Below are 18,682 nucleotides of genomic sequence, written 5' to 3' on the forward strand. Positions count from 1 at the left end.
AAGTCAGAAGTTCAGTATTTCCTTTTTTATAACTTTGAGAAAGTTACTTAACCTGTTTAGTCTGATTTTTCTCCTGGTTGACTTATCTACAAACTCAAATTGGTACAGATTTGGTGGTGGGTCTTTCTCTCTCTCTCTCTCTTTTTTTTTTTTTCTTTGAGACAGAGTCTTGCTCTGTTGTCCAGACTGGAGTGCAGTGGTGTAATCTTTGCTGACTGCAACCTCTGCCTCCCACGTTCAAGCGATTCTCCTGCCTCAGCCACCCAAGTAACTGGGATTTCAGGCACTTGCTATCATGCCAGGCTAATTTTTGTATTTTTAGTGATGGGGTTTTGCCATGTTGGATAGGCTGGTCTCAAACTCCTGACCTCAAGTGATCCACCCGCCTTGTCCTCCCAAAGTGCTGGGATTACAGGCATGAGCCACCATGCCTGGCCTGGGTCTTTCTTAATATATCTACAGTATTTGTCCAAACATTTTGAATAGGAATGCTGTTATGCATATTTACTGCTCCTTTGGAAATATTTACAGACTTCCAGTTTTCTCCATCAAAGAACTGTCTTATTACATACACCTAACTGTATATTCTCTTTGGCACCTAGCCACTCTACATAGATCCTAATTTAGAAGATGAGGTATGAGAGATTCAAGCAGGAATTGTTTTTTCGAGCTGTTGTTAGGGCTTAAATTTTTAAAAACTAGTGAAGTTTGTTATTACCCAGTCTCCTTATTCGTGGCTTTTGACATTGGATTTGATTATTTTGCATAGTGCTGCTGATTTTTTTTGGAGCAGGGGGACGGAGTCTCATTGTGTGACCCAGGCTGGAGTGCAGTGGCGAGATCTTGGCCCACTGCAACCTCCACCTCCCAGGTTCAAGCGATTCTCCAGCCTCATCCTCCAAGTAGCTGGGGTTACAGGTGTGCGCCACCATGCCCAGCTGATTTTTGTATTTTTAGTAGAGATTAAAGTGCTAGCATTACAGGCATGAGCCACCGCAGCAAGCCTACTGCTGCTGATTTTAAAATTGCTTTGTGGAGTCTGTATTTTAATTCTGCATTCCTTATTTTCTATGATAACAAAAATTCCAGACTCCAGAAGCAGATATAACGTAAATTAGCACAGATGTGATTTATGAAGACTGGCCCTGGAAAGACTTTTTTTTTGAGTCAGCGTCTCACTCCTGTGGTCCAGACAGGATTGCAGTGATGTGATCACAACTCATTGCAGCCTCAGCCTCCCGGGATCAAGCTATCCTCCCTCCCCATTTTAAAATTTTTTATAGAGACGAGGTCTCACTATGTTGCCCAGGCTGGTGTTGCACTTCTGGGCTCAAGTTATCCTCCTGCCTTGGCCTCCCAAAGTGCTGGGATTACAGGTGTGAGCTACAGTGACTGCCAGACTGTTTTTCTTGGATCTTGCTATTTGATTATCCCAGCAGAAAAGTTCAGGATAGTTGTGGATTGCTGAGAAGAAACAAAATCTCTCAACTGAGGTCATCATTAATAGAAGACAGATGATTTCCAAATAAATTACTGAAACATACAGGAATGGTGAAATGAGATACTTGTTACCTGTCGAGCAATTTTATTTCTTAGCCTGTTCACTTATTTGTAGGGTTCTTAGCATTGGAGCTGAAGGATTCTAAAGAGTTAACTTACAGAAATTGTGAAATGAGATACTTGTTTCCTGTCAAGCAATTTTATTTCTTAGCTTGTTGACTTAGCTTGTTGACTTACAGGATTGGATATAGCATTGGATCTGAAATATTTTAAAAGGTTATCTTATCCAATTAACAGGATAATGGTTGCAGAAATATTTCTTAAGCCCCAAAGTCAGTAAGTGAATTTTGCTACCAGTTTTTTAATGTTGGCCGAAATTCTGCCTTTATCTTACAAAAAAGAAAAAAAAAAAAAAGAATTAGCAGCCGGCGGTGGTGGCTCACGCCTGTAATCCCAGCACTTTGGGGAGGTCGAGGCAGTTGGATCACAAGGTCGAGATCAAGACCATCCTGGCCCACATGGTGAAACCCTGTCTCTACTAAAATACAAAAAAAAAAAAAAATTAGCTGGGCCTCGTGGCGCACACCTGTAGTCCCAGCTACTCGGGAGGCTGAGGCAGGGGAATTGCTTGAACCCGGGAGGCAGAGGTTGCAGTAAGCTGAGATCGCATCACTGTATGCCAGCTCTGGCGACAGCAAGACTCCGTCTCAGAAAAAAAAAAACAATTAGCATTGCTCCATGCTACCACCTGTGTAACTGAAAAGATTTATTCTGGAAATATTTCTAATGAATATAGAGGAGAAAAAGCAAACTGGCATGAATATATCAAGGACTTTTTTCATAAGAGATCCTCTGGGGAATGAGCCTTCATTTTGTACCAGAGGCTGTGTCTCCCTGAGAAAATAAAGAGATCCCTGGGTTATTAATGTCTGAGACATACACTTACAGGGCTTGTTTAGTGCTCAGAAACAAGAAAAGTCTTAATAGGTATAGTATTTTGGAATTAGGTGATATATATACATAAATGCAGATACACTGGTAGGAAACTGGATTTCATAAAAATCCTGTTTCTTTATAAAGGAAAGTCTGAAGTTTGAATGAACAGCAGTCTTGAGGAAAAACTTGATTCTGCAGAAGATGGATGAAAGCTGTGAGCCTGAATCAAGAAACACAAACTTTATGAGGTGTCAAGCTTTAGGAAGTTTACACTTTAAATTCGAATTTTTCATTTTGTTAGCAGGATCTTTTTAACCATTTTTACCTTATAATTCATTTTTTTTTTTTTTTTTTGAGGCAGAGTTTCACTTTTGTTGCCCAGGCTGGAGTGCAATAGTACAATCTCAGTTCGCTGCAACCTCCACCTATTGGGTTCAAGCGATTCTCCTGCCTCAGCCTCCCAGGTAGATGGGATTACAGGCATGTGCCACTACGCCCGGCTAATTTTGTATTTTTGGTAGAGAGGGGATTTCTCCATGTTGGTCAGGCTGGTCTCGAACTCCCGACCTCAGGTGATTGCCCGCCTGGGCCTCCCAAAGTGTTGGGATTACAGGCATGAGCCGCCGTGCCTGACAATCCTTTAATTCTTTAAAGGAACGCAGGCGCAGTGGCCAAGTGGTAAGGCGTCGGTCTCGTAATTCTTTAAAGGATTTGGACTTTGTGTGTCATTTGATAAAAGAGAATTTCATGGAATGCAGTTCCTATTGCTAAACATAACCACTTGTGAGGAACAAAGACCCTAGGCAAAGCCAGGGCCAGTTTCTGGTCCCAGGTGATTGTTAAATTTAGAGGTCTTGATCAAAGCTATAGGAAATAGCTTTACAGACAAAATGTTGAGGAGTCAAAATTTATTGAACACCTCCATTTATACATTAAATAAACACTAAGGGAAAATATTCTAGCGACTGTAAATGTAGTAGTGAAAACATGGAATGAAGTCGAGAAAGTATCTCAACATCCTCTGCTGTGTATTCTTCAGTGGAACTTTCAGTCTGACTAGCATCTGAATAGCATCTATTAAAAGGACAAGAACAGGAAAAAAATTAACGTAGAACAAAGTGTGTTTACGTTTAAGGTGCAATACTTTTTATTTTATTTATTTTCAGACGGAGTTTCGCTCTTATCCTCCAGGCTGGAGTGCAATGGTGCCATCTCAGCTCACTGCAACCACTGCCTCCCGGGTTCAAGCAATTTTCCTGCCTCAGCCTAAGGATAGCTGGGATTACAGACACGCGCCACCGTGCCTGGCTAATTTTTGTATTTTGAGTAGAGACGGGGTTTTGCCATGCTGTGCAGACTGGTCTCGAACTCCTGACCTCAGTTGATCCGTCCGCCTTGGTCTCCCAAAGTACTAGGATTACAGTGCCCCGGCCTACTTTATAGTTTTAATTTTTTAACATAAAAATGCTTATTTGTTGTCCTCGCTTCGGCAGCACATACACTAAAAAAATGCTTTATTTGTATGTAGATCTCCACATAAAAATTACAAGGAGGGTTATTCCTAGGTATAGGAGAGGTGTTTCCGGTTTATAAAGAAATCATGAATGTTTTCAGAGACATTCATGGAAGAGAAATGGTTCCTCGGGTTCTGAGGGTGAGGAGCAGCGCCCGCCCCTAAGATGCTTCCAGAGTGAGTGTGCAGCACTGCCGGACCAAGAAAAAAAGGATTTTTTCCTGTTTCACGCGAGTCAGGCAGTGCCCTGGACTACAGCTCCCGTCGTGCCTCTGGTCTCTTGCATTCGGCCCCGCCCGCCTGCCGTGGCCCGCGGCGAGCGCAGGCGCGCTGCACGCTGTCACCGCGAGCTGCGGAGGCTGGGCGGGGCTTTCGGGCGCCCTCGGGATGGTTCTGCCCTCTCACTGCGCCCCCGGGCTTCTCTTCTGAAGGTTCACCTCGAATGAGGAACGAGCGGGGAGGGAAGGGAAGGGCTGCGGCGGCGCGGGCACAGCCCGCCGGGCCCGGGGCTGGAGGAGGCCAGGTCACGTAACTGCTGCTCTGGCGTCGGGCCAGGGAGGGGGCGTCAGCCCCAGCAGCGCGAGCCCTGCGCGCGCCGCGGCTCGGAAACAGTTACCGGCTAGTAAACAACAGCTGCGCGCGCACCCGCATCAGCTGGCGCCGGGATACCGCACCTGCGACCTCCTTTTCCCTCACCCCACTGCCCGCTCCTGCCCAGTCAGACCAGCCTGCGCTGCCATCTCCTTCTCTGCTGGGACCTGGTGGAAGAACGGCGAAGGGGTGACCTGCGCTGGGGACGGGGTAGGAGTGAACGCGCCTCCCGGCAAAGGGGTGGCCTGTTCTGTCACAGGCAGGAGAAACCTAGCGAGCGGACCGTGGCTCAGTGGACTAGCAACGACCTGCCGCGACTCTGAGCTGCAGTCCGAGGTGTCTTGATCCGCTAACCTCCTCCCAGACCCCGGGGACCTTTCTGCCAGAAGAAGAGCGGGCGCGCCACCCCCGCAGACCTCTCGGAGACGGGAATCCGCTCTGCCCCTCATCCTCCTTTGCTCACCCTTCTCTCAGTAGTGTGGGTTATTTTTCCCGTTATGCATGCGCACCTTTCCCACCAGACCCAAGTGGATTATCGACCACAAAAACACCGGGTGGCTTTGCACACACCTCCCCCCAGCCAGACCTGTGGGGTATTCACCTGATACACAACAGGTGGCCAGGTGTACACCTTTTTGCAATCTTACTCCACGCTGTAGTCGCCTGATAAAGGTGGGCCTGCACGCACTTGGTCAACTAGAACCGTGGGACACCCACCAAATAAAGGACTACCTCGACAGGAACCTGGGGGCTGAGGTGGGGAGGGAGGCTTCATCTGCTGCTCTGAGACCATGGCACTGAACCTTTAGCCCTGGACCAGAGAGGATAGCTAGAGAGCTCCTCATTCTGAAGGAAAGAAGTCACACAAGATTGGCATTGTTTTGTCTTTGTTTTTTGGGTTTTTTTCTCTCTCAAAAAAAAAATATTCACCTATTGGTGGTGCACTTTCTGGAATTGTCGGCTGGAATTCTGAGTAGAAGGATTCTTAGTTGGGGCTTTTTGTGTGGTGTGAATCAAGGTTATTGAGATGTGTTTTTTTTCAAGTTATCTTTTGTATTTTTGCAGTCAGAAGTAGCTAGCATAAAAGGAAGATTTTGCGAGGTTTCCCCCGCTTTTTTTTTGTTGTTGTTCTTAAAAAGAAAAAAAAAAATGCATCCTCCAGAAACCACCACCAAGATGGCTTCAGTTCGGTTCATGGTGACACCGACAAAGATCGATGACATTCCAGGTTTGTCAGACACCAGTCCGGATCTCAGCTCTCGATCTAGTTCCCGAGTAAGATTTAGCTCCCGGGAAAGTGTGCCTGAAACAAGCCGTAGTGAGCCTATGAGTGAGATGTCTGGGGCCACCACTTCGCTGGCAACTGTTGCACTGGATCCACCCAGTGACCGGACTTCTCACCCCCAGGATGTCACCGAGGGTAAGTGGAAACGCAGACCGCAGCATACTTTTGTTACTGCCTTCTTTATCCAAGATGACCGTCTATGGATCTGGAAGATCATTTCCCCATTTTTATAATCATCAGGAATCAAGGCTCCTCTTTTTGAGATGCTTAGAAACTCTGGAATAATAGCATAGTGGCTCTTTGCAGTAGTAATTTGGTATGTGAGAAGGTGTATGACAAGAAGGAAGGCAAATGTATATTTTAACTTCCTCATTTTTGTCTTCTTGGAGTCGAAATGGGTATTTTGATTAAGGGTAGATATCAAAGAATGTAATCGTTTTTTAGCACAGAGAATCCTAAACTTTAAAATTTAGTGGGTCGGATATGTGTTCTCTAGCCATCATTGGCTATTTCAGTCTGCTTTAAGACCAGTTACATGGAGGAATTATTGATCATATCTTGGTAGCATTCATCCACGACTTCGGATGTGTATTGCAAAATTCTTTTTTGAAATCTGTATTTTTATAGAGACCTTGGCACAAGTAGCTAAGCCTACTCAGGGTGTTGGTTGGTAGAACTTACGTGCTATTCTGTCAAATGGAGGACTTCTAAAAAGGCTTTTAGGGCCTGATTCCCATATAATTTCTTCTCTCTGAGCTTTAGATGTAATGTCTGTTGAGTGTTTATAGTTAGCATGTAGCACACAAGCCACTCCAGGCTCATGTCGTCCGCTGCAGACCTTTAGCTTCCTAAACCAGTTTGTGTGTGTCAGCTGGCTTGGTTTTATTTGGTGTAGTGGGAAGAGGTGATGGAAGAGAGAGCAGAGAGAAAATGGGGAGATCATAACATTTTTTGGACTCTAAAATTTAGAAGTTTGAGACCTGTACTGCTTTATATGTTTAGTTTTATGCTGTGTTATAACTAGTACAGTCTTTTAGTGATAAAAATTTCCTAAAGGCTCTTAAAATGATATTCCACCCAAGTCTGAAAACCATAGCCTCGGCCACTGACTTGTGAAAGCGAGGCTTACTCACCATTTTCCGGTGTCAGAAAATATTGTTCCTTTTAACCTAAAGGGTTCCGGAAACCAGAATGATTTTAGTTCCCTAATTCTGTTTGTGTTTTTAATGTCTGGAGACAAGGTAGATTTGGTAAAGTTTATAGTCCTAGAATTCACTCATCCTTGACTAATCATTTCTTCTTTTATGGCGATATTATAGGTTGGTTCTCAGACTTTACTGTTTTCAACTTCTTGACAAATTTTATACTATGTCATGTACACTGTATTAAATTACAGTATGAAATAAAAATTTATCATTTCCTCTTCCTCCAAATTAATTCCAAATTATGGTTTTATCCTTCATGCTATATTTAGTTGTAAAATATCAGGTAAAAACTATACCAGTATTAATTTTTTAATGCATTTCTCATTAGGTAATTTATAGTTTAGTGTTGTTAGACTTGTGGCTTACATGTTATGGAATTGTATTTTTATTCTTTTGAAAAGTGGGCTTATTTCAGTAATGCGTTAGCCTAGCAGAACAGGATCTTTGTCCAGGCTGGGGTTCTTACGTTACCCTTAAGCGTTCTTTACAGTCTAGAGTAGTATCCTTTTACACTATCGGGGTAAAAATGGGGACATATCTAAGTGAAGTCTATGTTGTTTACATGGGTTACAGATGTTAAAACTTGGTTCTCTATGTGACACATTCCTTACTTAATGTTTAAATACTCTCTGGTACTCAGACGAAAGGGAAATTAATAAATAGGCTGGCCATTAGAGAGCACTTTGCCTTATTCTCGTGGAACTAGTTTTCTACTTTCCCAGTAACCTACCTTTTCTCTTTTTTTTTTCTTTCTATATTATTATGACTGCCATCATGCGATAAATTTTCCCCACCATTAGAAGAAACCAGTTAGAAACATAATTATTTCACCTTTGGCTTCTCAGTATGTGAAAGCCCTTGTTAGATTTAGATGTAAATCTTCAAAGGATGCTGTTGTGAATAAAAGGTCTAATGTTAATATACATTTCCCTCTAGGCTGGCTTTATTTTTATTTATTTATTTATTGAGACAGAATCTCGCTCTGTCGCCCAGGCTGGAGTTCAGTGGCGCAATCTCAGCTCACTGCCACCTCTGCCTCCTAGGTTCAAGCAATTCTCCTGCCTCAGCCTCCTGAGTAGCTTCGATTACAGGCATGTTTTTTTTTGTATTCTTAGTAGAGATGGGATTTCGCTGTGTTAGCCAGGATGTACTCGATCTCCAGACCTCGTTATCGCCGGCATTGACCTCCCAAAGTGCTGGGATTACGGGTGTGTGCCACCATGCCCAGCCAGTATGCAGTTGTTTTCTATATTAAAGCCAGCCTAGGCTGGGCTCAGTGGCTCATGCCTGTAATCCCAGCACTTTGGGAGGCCTAGGTGGGTGGATCACGAGGGCAGGAGTTCGAGACCAGCCTGGCCAATATGGTGAAACCCCATCTCTACTAAAAATACAAAAATTAGCTGGGCGTGGTGGTACACGCCTGTAAACTCAGGAGTCTGAGGCGGGAAAATTGCTTGAACCTGGGAGGTGGAGGTTGCAGTGAGCCGAGATCGTGCCGTTGCATTCCAGCCTGGGTGACAGACCCAGAGTCTGTCTCAAAAAAAAAAAAGAAAACAATTGCATCCTTTTCTACAGTTGACTGTCCTTAAGATCATAGTGCATTTCACAATTAAGTTTGCTATTTTAGTATTTACAGTTCTCTGAATTTTTTGACCCTTTGTACATCCTTCTGTGGTTGTGACATTAGTATGATCCTTTCCCGCATTCCTCCCATGTTTCTTCCTCTAGAGAAACTTCCCGCCTGAAGTTTCTTGTCATGTCTTTTATTCACATTACAAAAGGTGACACATTTTAAGTTTTAAATACTTAATTTCAGTGTGTTTTAATTTTTTTTGCTGTTGGCTTTCTGCTATCAAAGTAATTTTTCTTTCATTTTGGTAAGGCTCCATGTGAATGTATAGGACTTTCCAGTTGGTAAAATCAAGAATGTTGGCACTGTATTAGCTTATGTATGAAGAATGCCTTAAAGATACAAAAGAAACTGTTGAGAGTGGATGCCTCTGGAAAGTGAATTATAAAAATAAAGTGGAATTTTCTTTTACCAAAATATTAAGGGCATGTACAATTTAAAAATATTTATAGTGTGTCACTTTTATAATAGTTGTGAAAAGCACCACATGTTAAAGCTAATGATCTAGACTCTCATTCTCATCAAACCACATTTTAATAAATGAGGAAACTTAAAATCCCAATAGATTAGACTTAAAAAATAACAAAATAAATGAGTAAACTAAGGCTTATAGAGATGGTTATTTGTAGATCACATAGTGGCAAAGGCAACACTGAAGTTCAGGCCTCCTGACTTTTATCCAGTCCTCTTTCTTGCATCATCTTGCCTCTGCTATGATGAACATTTTTTATGTGTGCTATGAAGCATATTTTTATATGTCATTTGTAGTCCCTAATCCTTTTTTTTTTTTTTTTTTTTTTTTTTTGAGGTGGAGTCTTGCTCTGTCATCCAGTCTGGAGTGTAGTGGTGCTATCTCGGCTCACTGCAACGTCTGCCTCCCTGGACCAAGTGATTCTCCTGCCTCAGCCTCCCAAGTAGCTAGTATTACAGAAATCTGCAACCACACCCAGCTAAATTTTGTATTTTCAGCAGAGATGGGGTTTCACCATGTTGACCAGGCTGGTCTTGAACTCCTGACCTCGAATGATCTGCCTGCCTTAGCCTCTCAAAATGCTGGGATTACCAGTGTGAACCACACACCCTGCGTGCAGTCCCTAATACATTTCAGCCTAATACATTTCAACCTTTTATAATTCAACAAATACTCCCTGAGACTCTGATACGTGTGAGGCAGTCTGGTATTAATTGTAGGAAATATACAGACAAGATACAGTTTCTGCCTTTGCAGATCTGATGGTATATTAGTGAAAATGACTAGAGCACTTTATTTCTTCATCAAATACTTGTTACTCTGAGCACTTATTAAGGATAAGGCCCTGTGCTGGCTGTTAAAGATGTTGGGTGTTAAAGACGGAGAAAAAGAATCCATTATCTATTCTAAAGAAAGTTATGATCTAATAAGGAAAGCAAACACATTTGTATATAAATTATACTGCTGTGTAAGTCCAACAGTAGAATATGCAAAAATCCAGCAAAGGAAATGATGAACTGAGATAAAATAGAGACACTAAGAGACTGGAGGACTTGATAAGGTAAAGTGTGTTAAAAGGTGTAGCAAGATTAAAGACTGGTCAGACGGTTGAATGTTGTTGGAGTGAGCAATTTCAGAGATGGAGCATTTCTCATATAATATGATCTAGTGTGTAGCCTTGGGAGTGGGTTTCTGAAGAAGTGCAGAGTTGAGGTCTAAGTATAACAACTTAGACTGGCTGTTAACCAAGTTTTTGTGAGAGATGTTAAAGACACAAAGATAATTTAGATAAGTCCTTTTTTTTTTTTTTTTTGTGGAGGAAGGAGGAGGGGGAAAGGAGGAGGGCGGAGGGTAGGATCAGATAAATCCTCTCTTTAAGGAGTCATGTCCTTTCTGAAACCTTTTCTGATTGAACCCCATATCCAGATATAATAAACCAGGCTCTTTTTGTCCCTATAATGCCTGTATCACTTTATTTTGTTTTTATTTATGTATTCTCTTTCTCAGCTATCCTGTAGGGTTCTTTAGGACAAGGATACAAAATTACTTACACCTAGTATAATATGTGATATCCCATATAACTTGTATACAATAATTATATATTGAGTTGAAGATCTTGTATACTTAAAAACAAGAGACAAATTAAAAATGTATTGTGATAAAGGCATTATTAATGTATGTACTAGACCAGTACTACTTCATCTGGCTGCATAATGAAATGATCTAGAGAGCTTTTTAAAAAATACCTCTAGGCTGGGCGTGGTGGCTCATGCCTGTAATCTCAGCACTTTGGGAGGCCAAGGTGGGTGGATCACTTGAGGCCAGGAGTTCAAGACCAGCCTGGGTAACATGGTGAAACCCATCTCTACTAAAATTACAAAAACTTAGCTGGCGTTGTGGTGCATACTTGTAATCTCAGCTACTCAGGTGGCTAAGGCATGAGAACCTGGGAGGCAGAAGTTGCACTCCTGCCTGGGTGACAGAGTGAGACTCTGTCTCAAATTAATTAATTAATTAATTAAATCAAAAATAAGGCCAGGTGCAGCGACCCACACCTGTAATCCCAGCACTTTGGGGAGCCGGGCCAGGAGATCGAGACCATCCTGGCCAACGTGGTGAAACCCCATCTCTACTAATAATACAAAAATTATCTGGGTATAGTGGCGCATGCCTGTAATCCCAGCTACTCGGGAGGCTGAGGCAGGAGAATCGCTTGAACCAGGGAGTTGGAGGTTACAGTGAGCCGTGCTCTCGCCACTGCACTCCAGTCTCGTGACAGAGCGAGACTCCATCTCAAAAAAAAATAAATAAAAATAAATAAAAATTTAAAAAAACCTCTGTCCTGACAAAACAAACAAAACCCAAGAAAAAAACAACAAAATTCTCATTTTTAGACACACACCAAAATCAGTGAATTTTATTGTACTGCCAGTCATAGGTAATTATTACCTTTCTTTTCTTTTCTTTTTTTTTTTTTTTTTTGAAATGGAGTTTCAGTCTGTCACTCGGGCTGGAGTGCAATGGGGCAGTCCCCGATCACTGCAACCTCCACCTCCCAGGTTCAAGTGATTCTCCTGCCTCCGCCTCCCCAGTATCTGGGACTACAGGTTCACAGCACCATACACCATACCTGGCTAATTTTTGTATTTTTAGTGGAGACTGGGTTTCACTATGTTGGTCAAGCTGGACTATAAACTTTCTCTTTAATATAGCTTCTATATTATATGATTATTGAATACTATCCATGTTTTACTTTGGCATTCTGATGGTGAGCTAGATGGCATCATTTAAGGAAGTAATATATTTTATAAAATACATTGATTTGGTACCTTTTTAGCTTGCCTGAAAGCATCCTCTTGATGGATTTTTTTTTTTTTTTTTTTTTTTTGAGACAGGGTCTCATTCTGTCACCCAGGCTGGACCCATTGGTGTGATCACTGCTCACTGCAGCCTCAACTTTCTGAGGTCAAGCAGTTCTCCCACCTCAGCCTTCTGAGTGGCTGGGAACACAGGTGCACACCACCATGCCCAGCTAATTTTTTTGTAGAGACTAGATTTTACTATGTTGCCCAGGCTGGTCTTGAACTCCTGTGTTCAAGCAGTTGGTCCACCTGAGCCTCCCAAAGTTCTGGGATTATAGGCGTGAGCCACCCTGCCTGGCCTTAAATTTTTTTTTTCTTAAAAAAAGGCTTTTCAGGCTGGGTGCAGTGGCTCACGCCTGTAATCCCAGCACTTTGGGAGGCCGAGGCAGGCAGATCACAAGGACAGGAGTTGGAGACCGGCCTGGGCAACATTGTGAAACCCCATCTCTACTAAAAATACAAAAAATTAGCTGGGCATAGTGGTGGGTGCCTGTAATCTCAGCTACTGGGGAGGCTGAGGCAGGAGAATCACTTGAACCCAGGAGGCAGAGGTTGCAGTGAGCCAAGATCGAACCACTGCACTCCAGCCCTGGCGTCAGTGCAAGACTCCGTCTCAAAAAAAAAAAAAAAAAGCTTTTCAGTATCACTTGTCCAAAACATTTTGATTATTAACCTTAACTGTTTTTCCTCTCTTCTCTATACTCTATAGCCAGATTAAACTTTATAATATACTGCTTTATACCACAAGAAGCAATCAGCCAAATCCAGAATATGGGAAGTTTTATTGAATAATTAGATTATTCAACAAATAATTGGGATGGGTTAGAGGAGGAATGATGGGAAAGAAGGGAAAGCTGTTACAGATAAAAAGAGCCATATCAACCAAATGCAGTGTGTTAACTTGGTTTGGATTCTGATGTGCAGAAAACAAATGAAAAAAGATTTGCGATAAGTGGGGAGCAATTTGAACATGTACATGGTATTAAACAATATTAAGGAATTATTGTTAATTTTATTAGAGATGTATATGACACTGTGGTAATGTAAAGCTCTTATCTGTAAAGATATATATTGAAGTATTTACAGGTTAAATGAAATATACTCCAGCTCCTTCCTCCCTACTCCTCCCCAAAAAAGTTGGGGAGAGATAAGACAGAAGAACATTAGCAAATGTTTATAATTTGTTGAAGTAGAGTAAAAGGTACATTTTACTATTTCTTAGCTTTTATCTTTGAACATGTCTGGAAACTCCTGAGTTCAAGTGATCCTCCCACTTGGGCCTCTCAAAGTGCTAGGATTGCAGGCGTGAGCCACCATGCCTGGCCAAATTTTTAAAAGGTTAAATTACAATTAAAGGATTTTCTTTTATTGAGTGTGTCCCAGAATACTGTAGAATTTGATTAGATATCAGGGATTGATACAGTGATTACCTCAACTTCTTGTCTTTGATCTTCAGTGGTCTCTCATATGTCCTTAGTAAGTCTTTCCACCATGAGCCAAAATTTTTTTTCTTTTCAGTGGCATGTTTCCAGATTCCAGATTCTTGTTAATATTGATATTACCTTTACTGGAATGGAAGAAACAAATGAAAGAAGGCACTCCTGCAAACCTGGGAACCTTATGAAAGTCATGTTTTCCCATTTTAAAGCTGTTAGGAGAATGTTTCTAATGCTGACATTTAAGGCAACTTATAATTCTGTAAGCTTTTTTTTTTTTGAGACGGAGTTTCGCTCTTGTTACCCAGGCTGGAGTGCAATGGCGCGATCTCGGCCCACTGCAACCTCCACCTCCTGGGTTCAGGCAATTCTCCTGCCTCAGCCTCCTGAGTAGCTGGGATTACAGGCACGCGCCACCGTGCCCAGCTAATTTTTTGTATTTTTAGTAGAGACGGGGTTTCACCATGTTGACCAGGATGGTCTCGATCTCTTGACCTCGTGATCCACCCGCCTTGGCCTCCCAAAGTGCTGGGATTACAGGCGTGAGCCACCGCACCCGGCAATTCTATAAGCTTTTGAATTATGGCTGCTGCTTATTTTGCCCTTCGTGTCTAACATATACTTCTGGACTACTAAGAACTTTGTGCAAATTCTAAAAAGGCACCCCTTTGTACTCTGAGCCATCATGGCTTCACTGGAGAAGGGCAAGCTGGATTTCAACCCCTTTTCCCTTGCCCTTCTGGCCTAATGCCCTTATGCACGGTCTATACAGCTATACCTGGTGAGCTTGTTGATTCAGAATAATGAAGTTACATGTGTTTAAGTTTTTGGTGATGTGTGTTTCTGAGGAGTAGGTATGAATATTTGGGTGCTATAGTGTAGGAATTATGTGAGCATTTTATTTTGTGAATATTAAAACAATGTATTATTTTTATAAAGTTTTATAAGTTTTACAAGTATATGGAAAAACAAGAAGCCATTCTCTGTTTGTTTGTTTGCTCTTTGAGATGGAGTCTCACTCTGTGTCACCCAGGCTGGAGTGCAGCAGTGCAATCTTGGCTCACTGCAACCTCTGCCTCCTAGGTTCAGGTGATTCTCCTGCCTCAGCCTCATGAGAGCTGGGATTACAGGTGCACACCACCACGCCAGGCTTATTTTTGTATTTTTAGTAGAGATAGGGCTTCACCATGTTGGCCAGGATGGTCTCGAACTCCTGACCTCATGATCTGCCTGCCTCGGCCTCCCAAAGTACTGGGATTACAGATGTCAGTCACCACACCTGGCCTCTATTCTCTGTTAAAACCCTGTAATTAGTGGTTCAGTGTATGTTTTATTTTATTTTTTTTGAGACAGAGTCTAACTCTGTTACCCAGGCTAGAGTCGTGTCTATTCAGAGGCACATTCGTAGTACACTGCAGCCTGGACTTCCTGGGCTCAAGCGATCCTCCTACCTCCTCCTCCCGAGTAGCTGGGAGTACAGGCATGCACCACCACACCCAGCTAATTTTTGTATTTGCTTTTGGTAGAGATTGGGTTTTGCCACGTTGCCCAGGATGGTCTCGAACTCCTGGACTCAAGCAAGCTGCCTGCCTCGGCCTCCCAAAGTGCTAGGATTACAGGTGTGACCCACCGTACCCGGCCCTGGTGTATTTTTAAGAACTTCAACAATTACATTTGAAGGTACGAGCACAAAACTGCAGAACATACATCATGTACGCACTCATACAGCACCTTGCCTTAATGGTAGAAGTTCAATGATAATTGGTAGGAAACATTATCACCATATTTGCTCAGCTCTAAGGTGATTACCATACTTTAACATTTGTGATAGGTGTATTTTACTTTTGAAGAATTTTTAAGTTACTGTTAAAATGAAATTTATACGTAACAAGATTTCAGAATCAAGTCAATACTGTAAATAAGGCAGTCTGAGGGGCTATGCAAAAACTGAAATTTTGAAGTTACCTTTGGATGTCTTAACTGAAAAAAAATGTAAAGTCTGAAGATTTTTTCTTCTTAAAATTTCAGTTTTTGCCAGGCACAGTGGTGTGTCCCTGTAGTCTCGGCTACTCAGGAAGCTGAGGTGGGAGGATCACTTGAGCCCAGGAGTTCTGGGGTATAGTGTGCTATGCTGATCGGATGTTCGCACTAAGTCCGGCATCAATATGGTGACCTCCAGGGTGCGGGGGACCACCATGTTGCCTAAGGAAGGGTGAATCGGCCCAGGTCGGAAACATAGCAGGTCAAAACTCCCATGCTCATCAGTAGTGGGATTGCGCCTGTGAATAGCCATTGCAGTCCAGCCTGAGCAACATAGCCAGACCTCGTCCCTAAAAAAAAAAAAAAGAAAAAAATTTTAGTTTTTGTAGTTGAAAACTGTAGAAGGCTGGGTATGGTGGTTCACACCTGTAATCCTAGCACTTTGGGAGGCCAAGGCAGGCAGATCACAAGGTTAGGAGATCGAGACCATCCTGGCTAACATGGTGAAACCCCATCTCTACTAAAAATATGAAAAAATTAACCATAGAAGGCTGGACGTGGTGGCACGCACCTGAAGTCCCAACTACTTGGGAGGCTGAGGCAGGAGAATCGCTTGAACCCAGGAGGCAGAGGTTGCAGTGAGCTGAGATCGTACCACTGCACTCTAGCCTGGGTAACAGAGTGAGACTCACTCTAACAAAAAAAAAAAAAAAAAAAAACGGAAAGAAAGAAAGAAAATACAACTGTAGAAATAGAAAACAAAAGCCACATTGTTAGGAAATGACAGGTACATTTAGGTGTTAATTCTAATTTTAGTCTTTTTTTTCTTTTCTTTTTAAAATTTCCTGTTAGCTCAGAGCTGGGTTTCAGTCTTCAGTTTTCTAGCTAAATTAACCAGTGGCAGCTTTTGGTTTGTAACCTTCGTTAACGTTTGTCATGGCCTTGAGAAATCCATGCAAAATATTGAATTGATGACATTCATCTGTTTATAGTCATAACCATTTGGTAAATAACTTTAATTTTTGGCAAAGTAGCACTTGAATTTATCTCATTTTACCAGATAGGTCTACATTTACTTTGAGGTAAAGCTATTTGTTTTTTATATTGCCAGTTTAAAAAGAGAGAGAAGAGAGAACACTAATAAGTTAAAAGCTCTTATATATACATATACATTTTCACTTTGAGGATCTATGAGAAATTGAATCTTACCAAAATTTACCTTTATTCTATTTTGAGAGCATTTGCATTTACCATATTTAAAGTTTTTTTTTTTTTTTTTTGACAGCCTTTTTCACACCTGGCTAACTTGCATCCTAAGATGCATGCAAAAGATTATGCTTGGTTGATTTATTTTTTTCTGGTTCAGCAGCATACTCCATTACAAATGAAATTTTAAGAATTGACAGGAATAGAAAATAATATTCCCAGCTGGGCATGGTGGCTCACACCTGTAATCTCAGCACTGTGGGAGGCCAAGGTAGGTGGATCATTTGAGGTCAGAAGTTCAAGTCCAGCCTGGCCAACATGGTGGAACCCCATCTCTACTAAAAATACAAAAATTAGCCAGGTATGTGGTGGATGCCTGTAATCCCAGTTACTCAGGAGGCTGTAGCAGGAGAATCACTTGAACCCGGGAAGCGGAGGTTGCAGTAAACCGAGGTCGTGCCACTGCACTCCAGCCTGGGCAACAGAGCAAGACTCTGTAAAAAAAAGAAAAAGAAAAGAAAAGACAAACATTCTTTCCTATTAGATGAGGTCAGTTCTTTTCCCTTTTGAAAAATGATCAGTTTGGGTATTTTTTCATTTTTAAAGTCATTTTCTTCTGTACTAAGATGAAATTTTTCTCATCCAAGAGAAACCTGAGGTTGATAAAGTTAAGTAACTTGCCCAAGGTCATACAAGTAATAAATTGAAGAATAATGATTTGAACCCAGGCACATGTAATGCTAAGACCAGCATTTTTGTCATTACACTGCATTTTCTCTGGCATGCTAATAGTAGTTGGCCCTATTGAAACATTTATTAGGATGCAATTGCTAGCTTGGGCAACATAGTAAAACCTCATCTCTACAGAAAAAAAGAAAAGTAGCCAAGCGTGGTCGTGTCTACCTGTAGTCCCAGCTACTTGGGAGGCTGAGATGGGAGGATTGCTTGAGTTTGAGAGGTCAAGCTTATAGTGAGCTGTGATCATGACACTGCACTCCAGCCTGGGTGACAGAGCAAGATCCTGTATCCAAAAAAAAAAAAAGTAATAAAATGGCATATTCTCTGAATAACTTAGATTCTGTGTTCCTAAAAGAAAATCTAGTATAAGGTTAGGTATTTCATTGTTGTTTACACAAATTATATGCCTAGAGCAGTGTAGTAGTGCTGAGTTTCATCGACAGTCACTGACCTAGTTACGTTAGTCCTTCTGTCCTAATGAAGATTTTGACCCAAGTCTCCCTAGATCTAAAATGGAGTTTTGTTTCAGGGGAGGGAGAAAGCAGTAACTTATAAAAACACTTGTTTTCTGAGAAAAAATTAACAAGGAAATTTTGTTTTGGATTATGTTTTCGTTTTCCTCCACATTTTAAGAAATATGTCCTTAGTTTTAACAATATGTTGCTTAATGTGAGATTTATTTTCTCTATATTGTTTTTGTGTTGACTAGAAGCGCCATACATCAGAAGTGAAATTCTGAGTTACTGAATGTCTCTGTTCATACCTGCCAGTGCTGCCTCCTTGGTTGGTGATTCTTAGGTCCTATCACACCTAGGCTATAATGACATTGGCCTAAGGAAAAAGCTGGCCGCCTTTTATAAAGAGCTGTGATACGGTGAAAGAGGTAACAGTGGAAACTGAGGACTCAGAGGCATTTGATAATGCCTGCTTTAGTATTTGGATCAGCAGCCGAAATGGCTGAAGTAGCTATCAAATTAGCCGTCAACTATGCTACTCCATTCTTTCCTCTAGTGAAGACACAACTTTTAGTTTTCTGAAAAAGTAGATGGGCAGGTGGTGGTGTGTTGTGTTCTGCAGGTTTGTTCTTTGCTTGTAGTGCTGCATTGTACTTATAATCCTAGTTTTATATTGCCTTTGAGTCTATAGTCTATATGGATAATAAGATTGTGAGCTTCTTGGGCAGGAACAGTGTCTTGCTCTCCATTTTATTCCTATTTCTTGGCACATAGTTGGCACTCAAATATTACTGAGTAAATGCGTGATCCTTTTGGCCTCAGTTAAAGCATGAGATTTTCCTGAGGTGTTAACTTGGAGAACTCTTTGTCTTCC

General features: G+C 41.7%; 1 protein-coding gene across 3 annotated transcripts in view; it reads left to right on the top strand.

Annotated features, from left to right (window-relative positions):
* The first annotated feature begins 4,531 nt into the window (after nucleotides 1–4,531).
* Nucleotides 4,532–18,682, top strand: part of SLC12A6 (solute carrier family 12 member 6) — a 105,591-nt gene continuing 91,440 nt past the window's right edge. For 2 of the 3 annotated variants that reach the window (XM_012465513.3, XM_012465516.3), the window contains exon 1: nucleotides 4,537–5,960. In XM_012465513.3, coding sequence (XP_012320936.2) covers nucleotides 5,690–5,960 — 271 coding nt within the window. In that variant the 5' untranslated portion in view covers nucleotides 4,537–5,689. Of the gene's footprint in view, nucleotides 5,961–18,682 lie in introns of all 3 variants that reach the window. The other variant, XM_064374819.1, reaches the window with a different exon arrangement.

The sequence above is a fragment of the Aotus nancymaae genome, unplaced genomic scaffold, assembly GCF_030222135.1.
Source record: "Aotus nancymaae isolate 86718 unplaced genomic scaffold, 86718_ANA_hifiasm-v0.15.2.pri h1tg000011l, whole genome shotgun sequence".
In the NCBI taxonomy this organism is placed as follows: Eukaryota; Metazoa; Chordata; class Mammalia; order Primates; family Aotidae; genus Aotus; species Aotus nancymaae.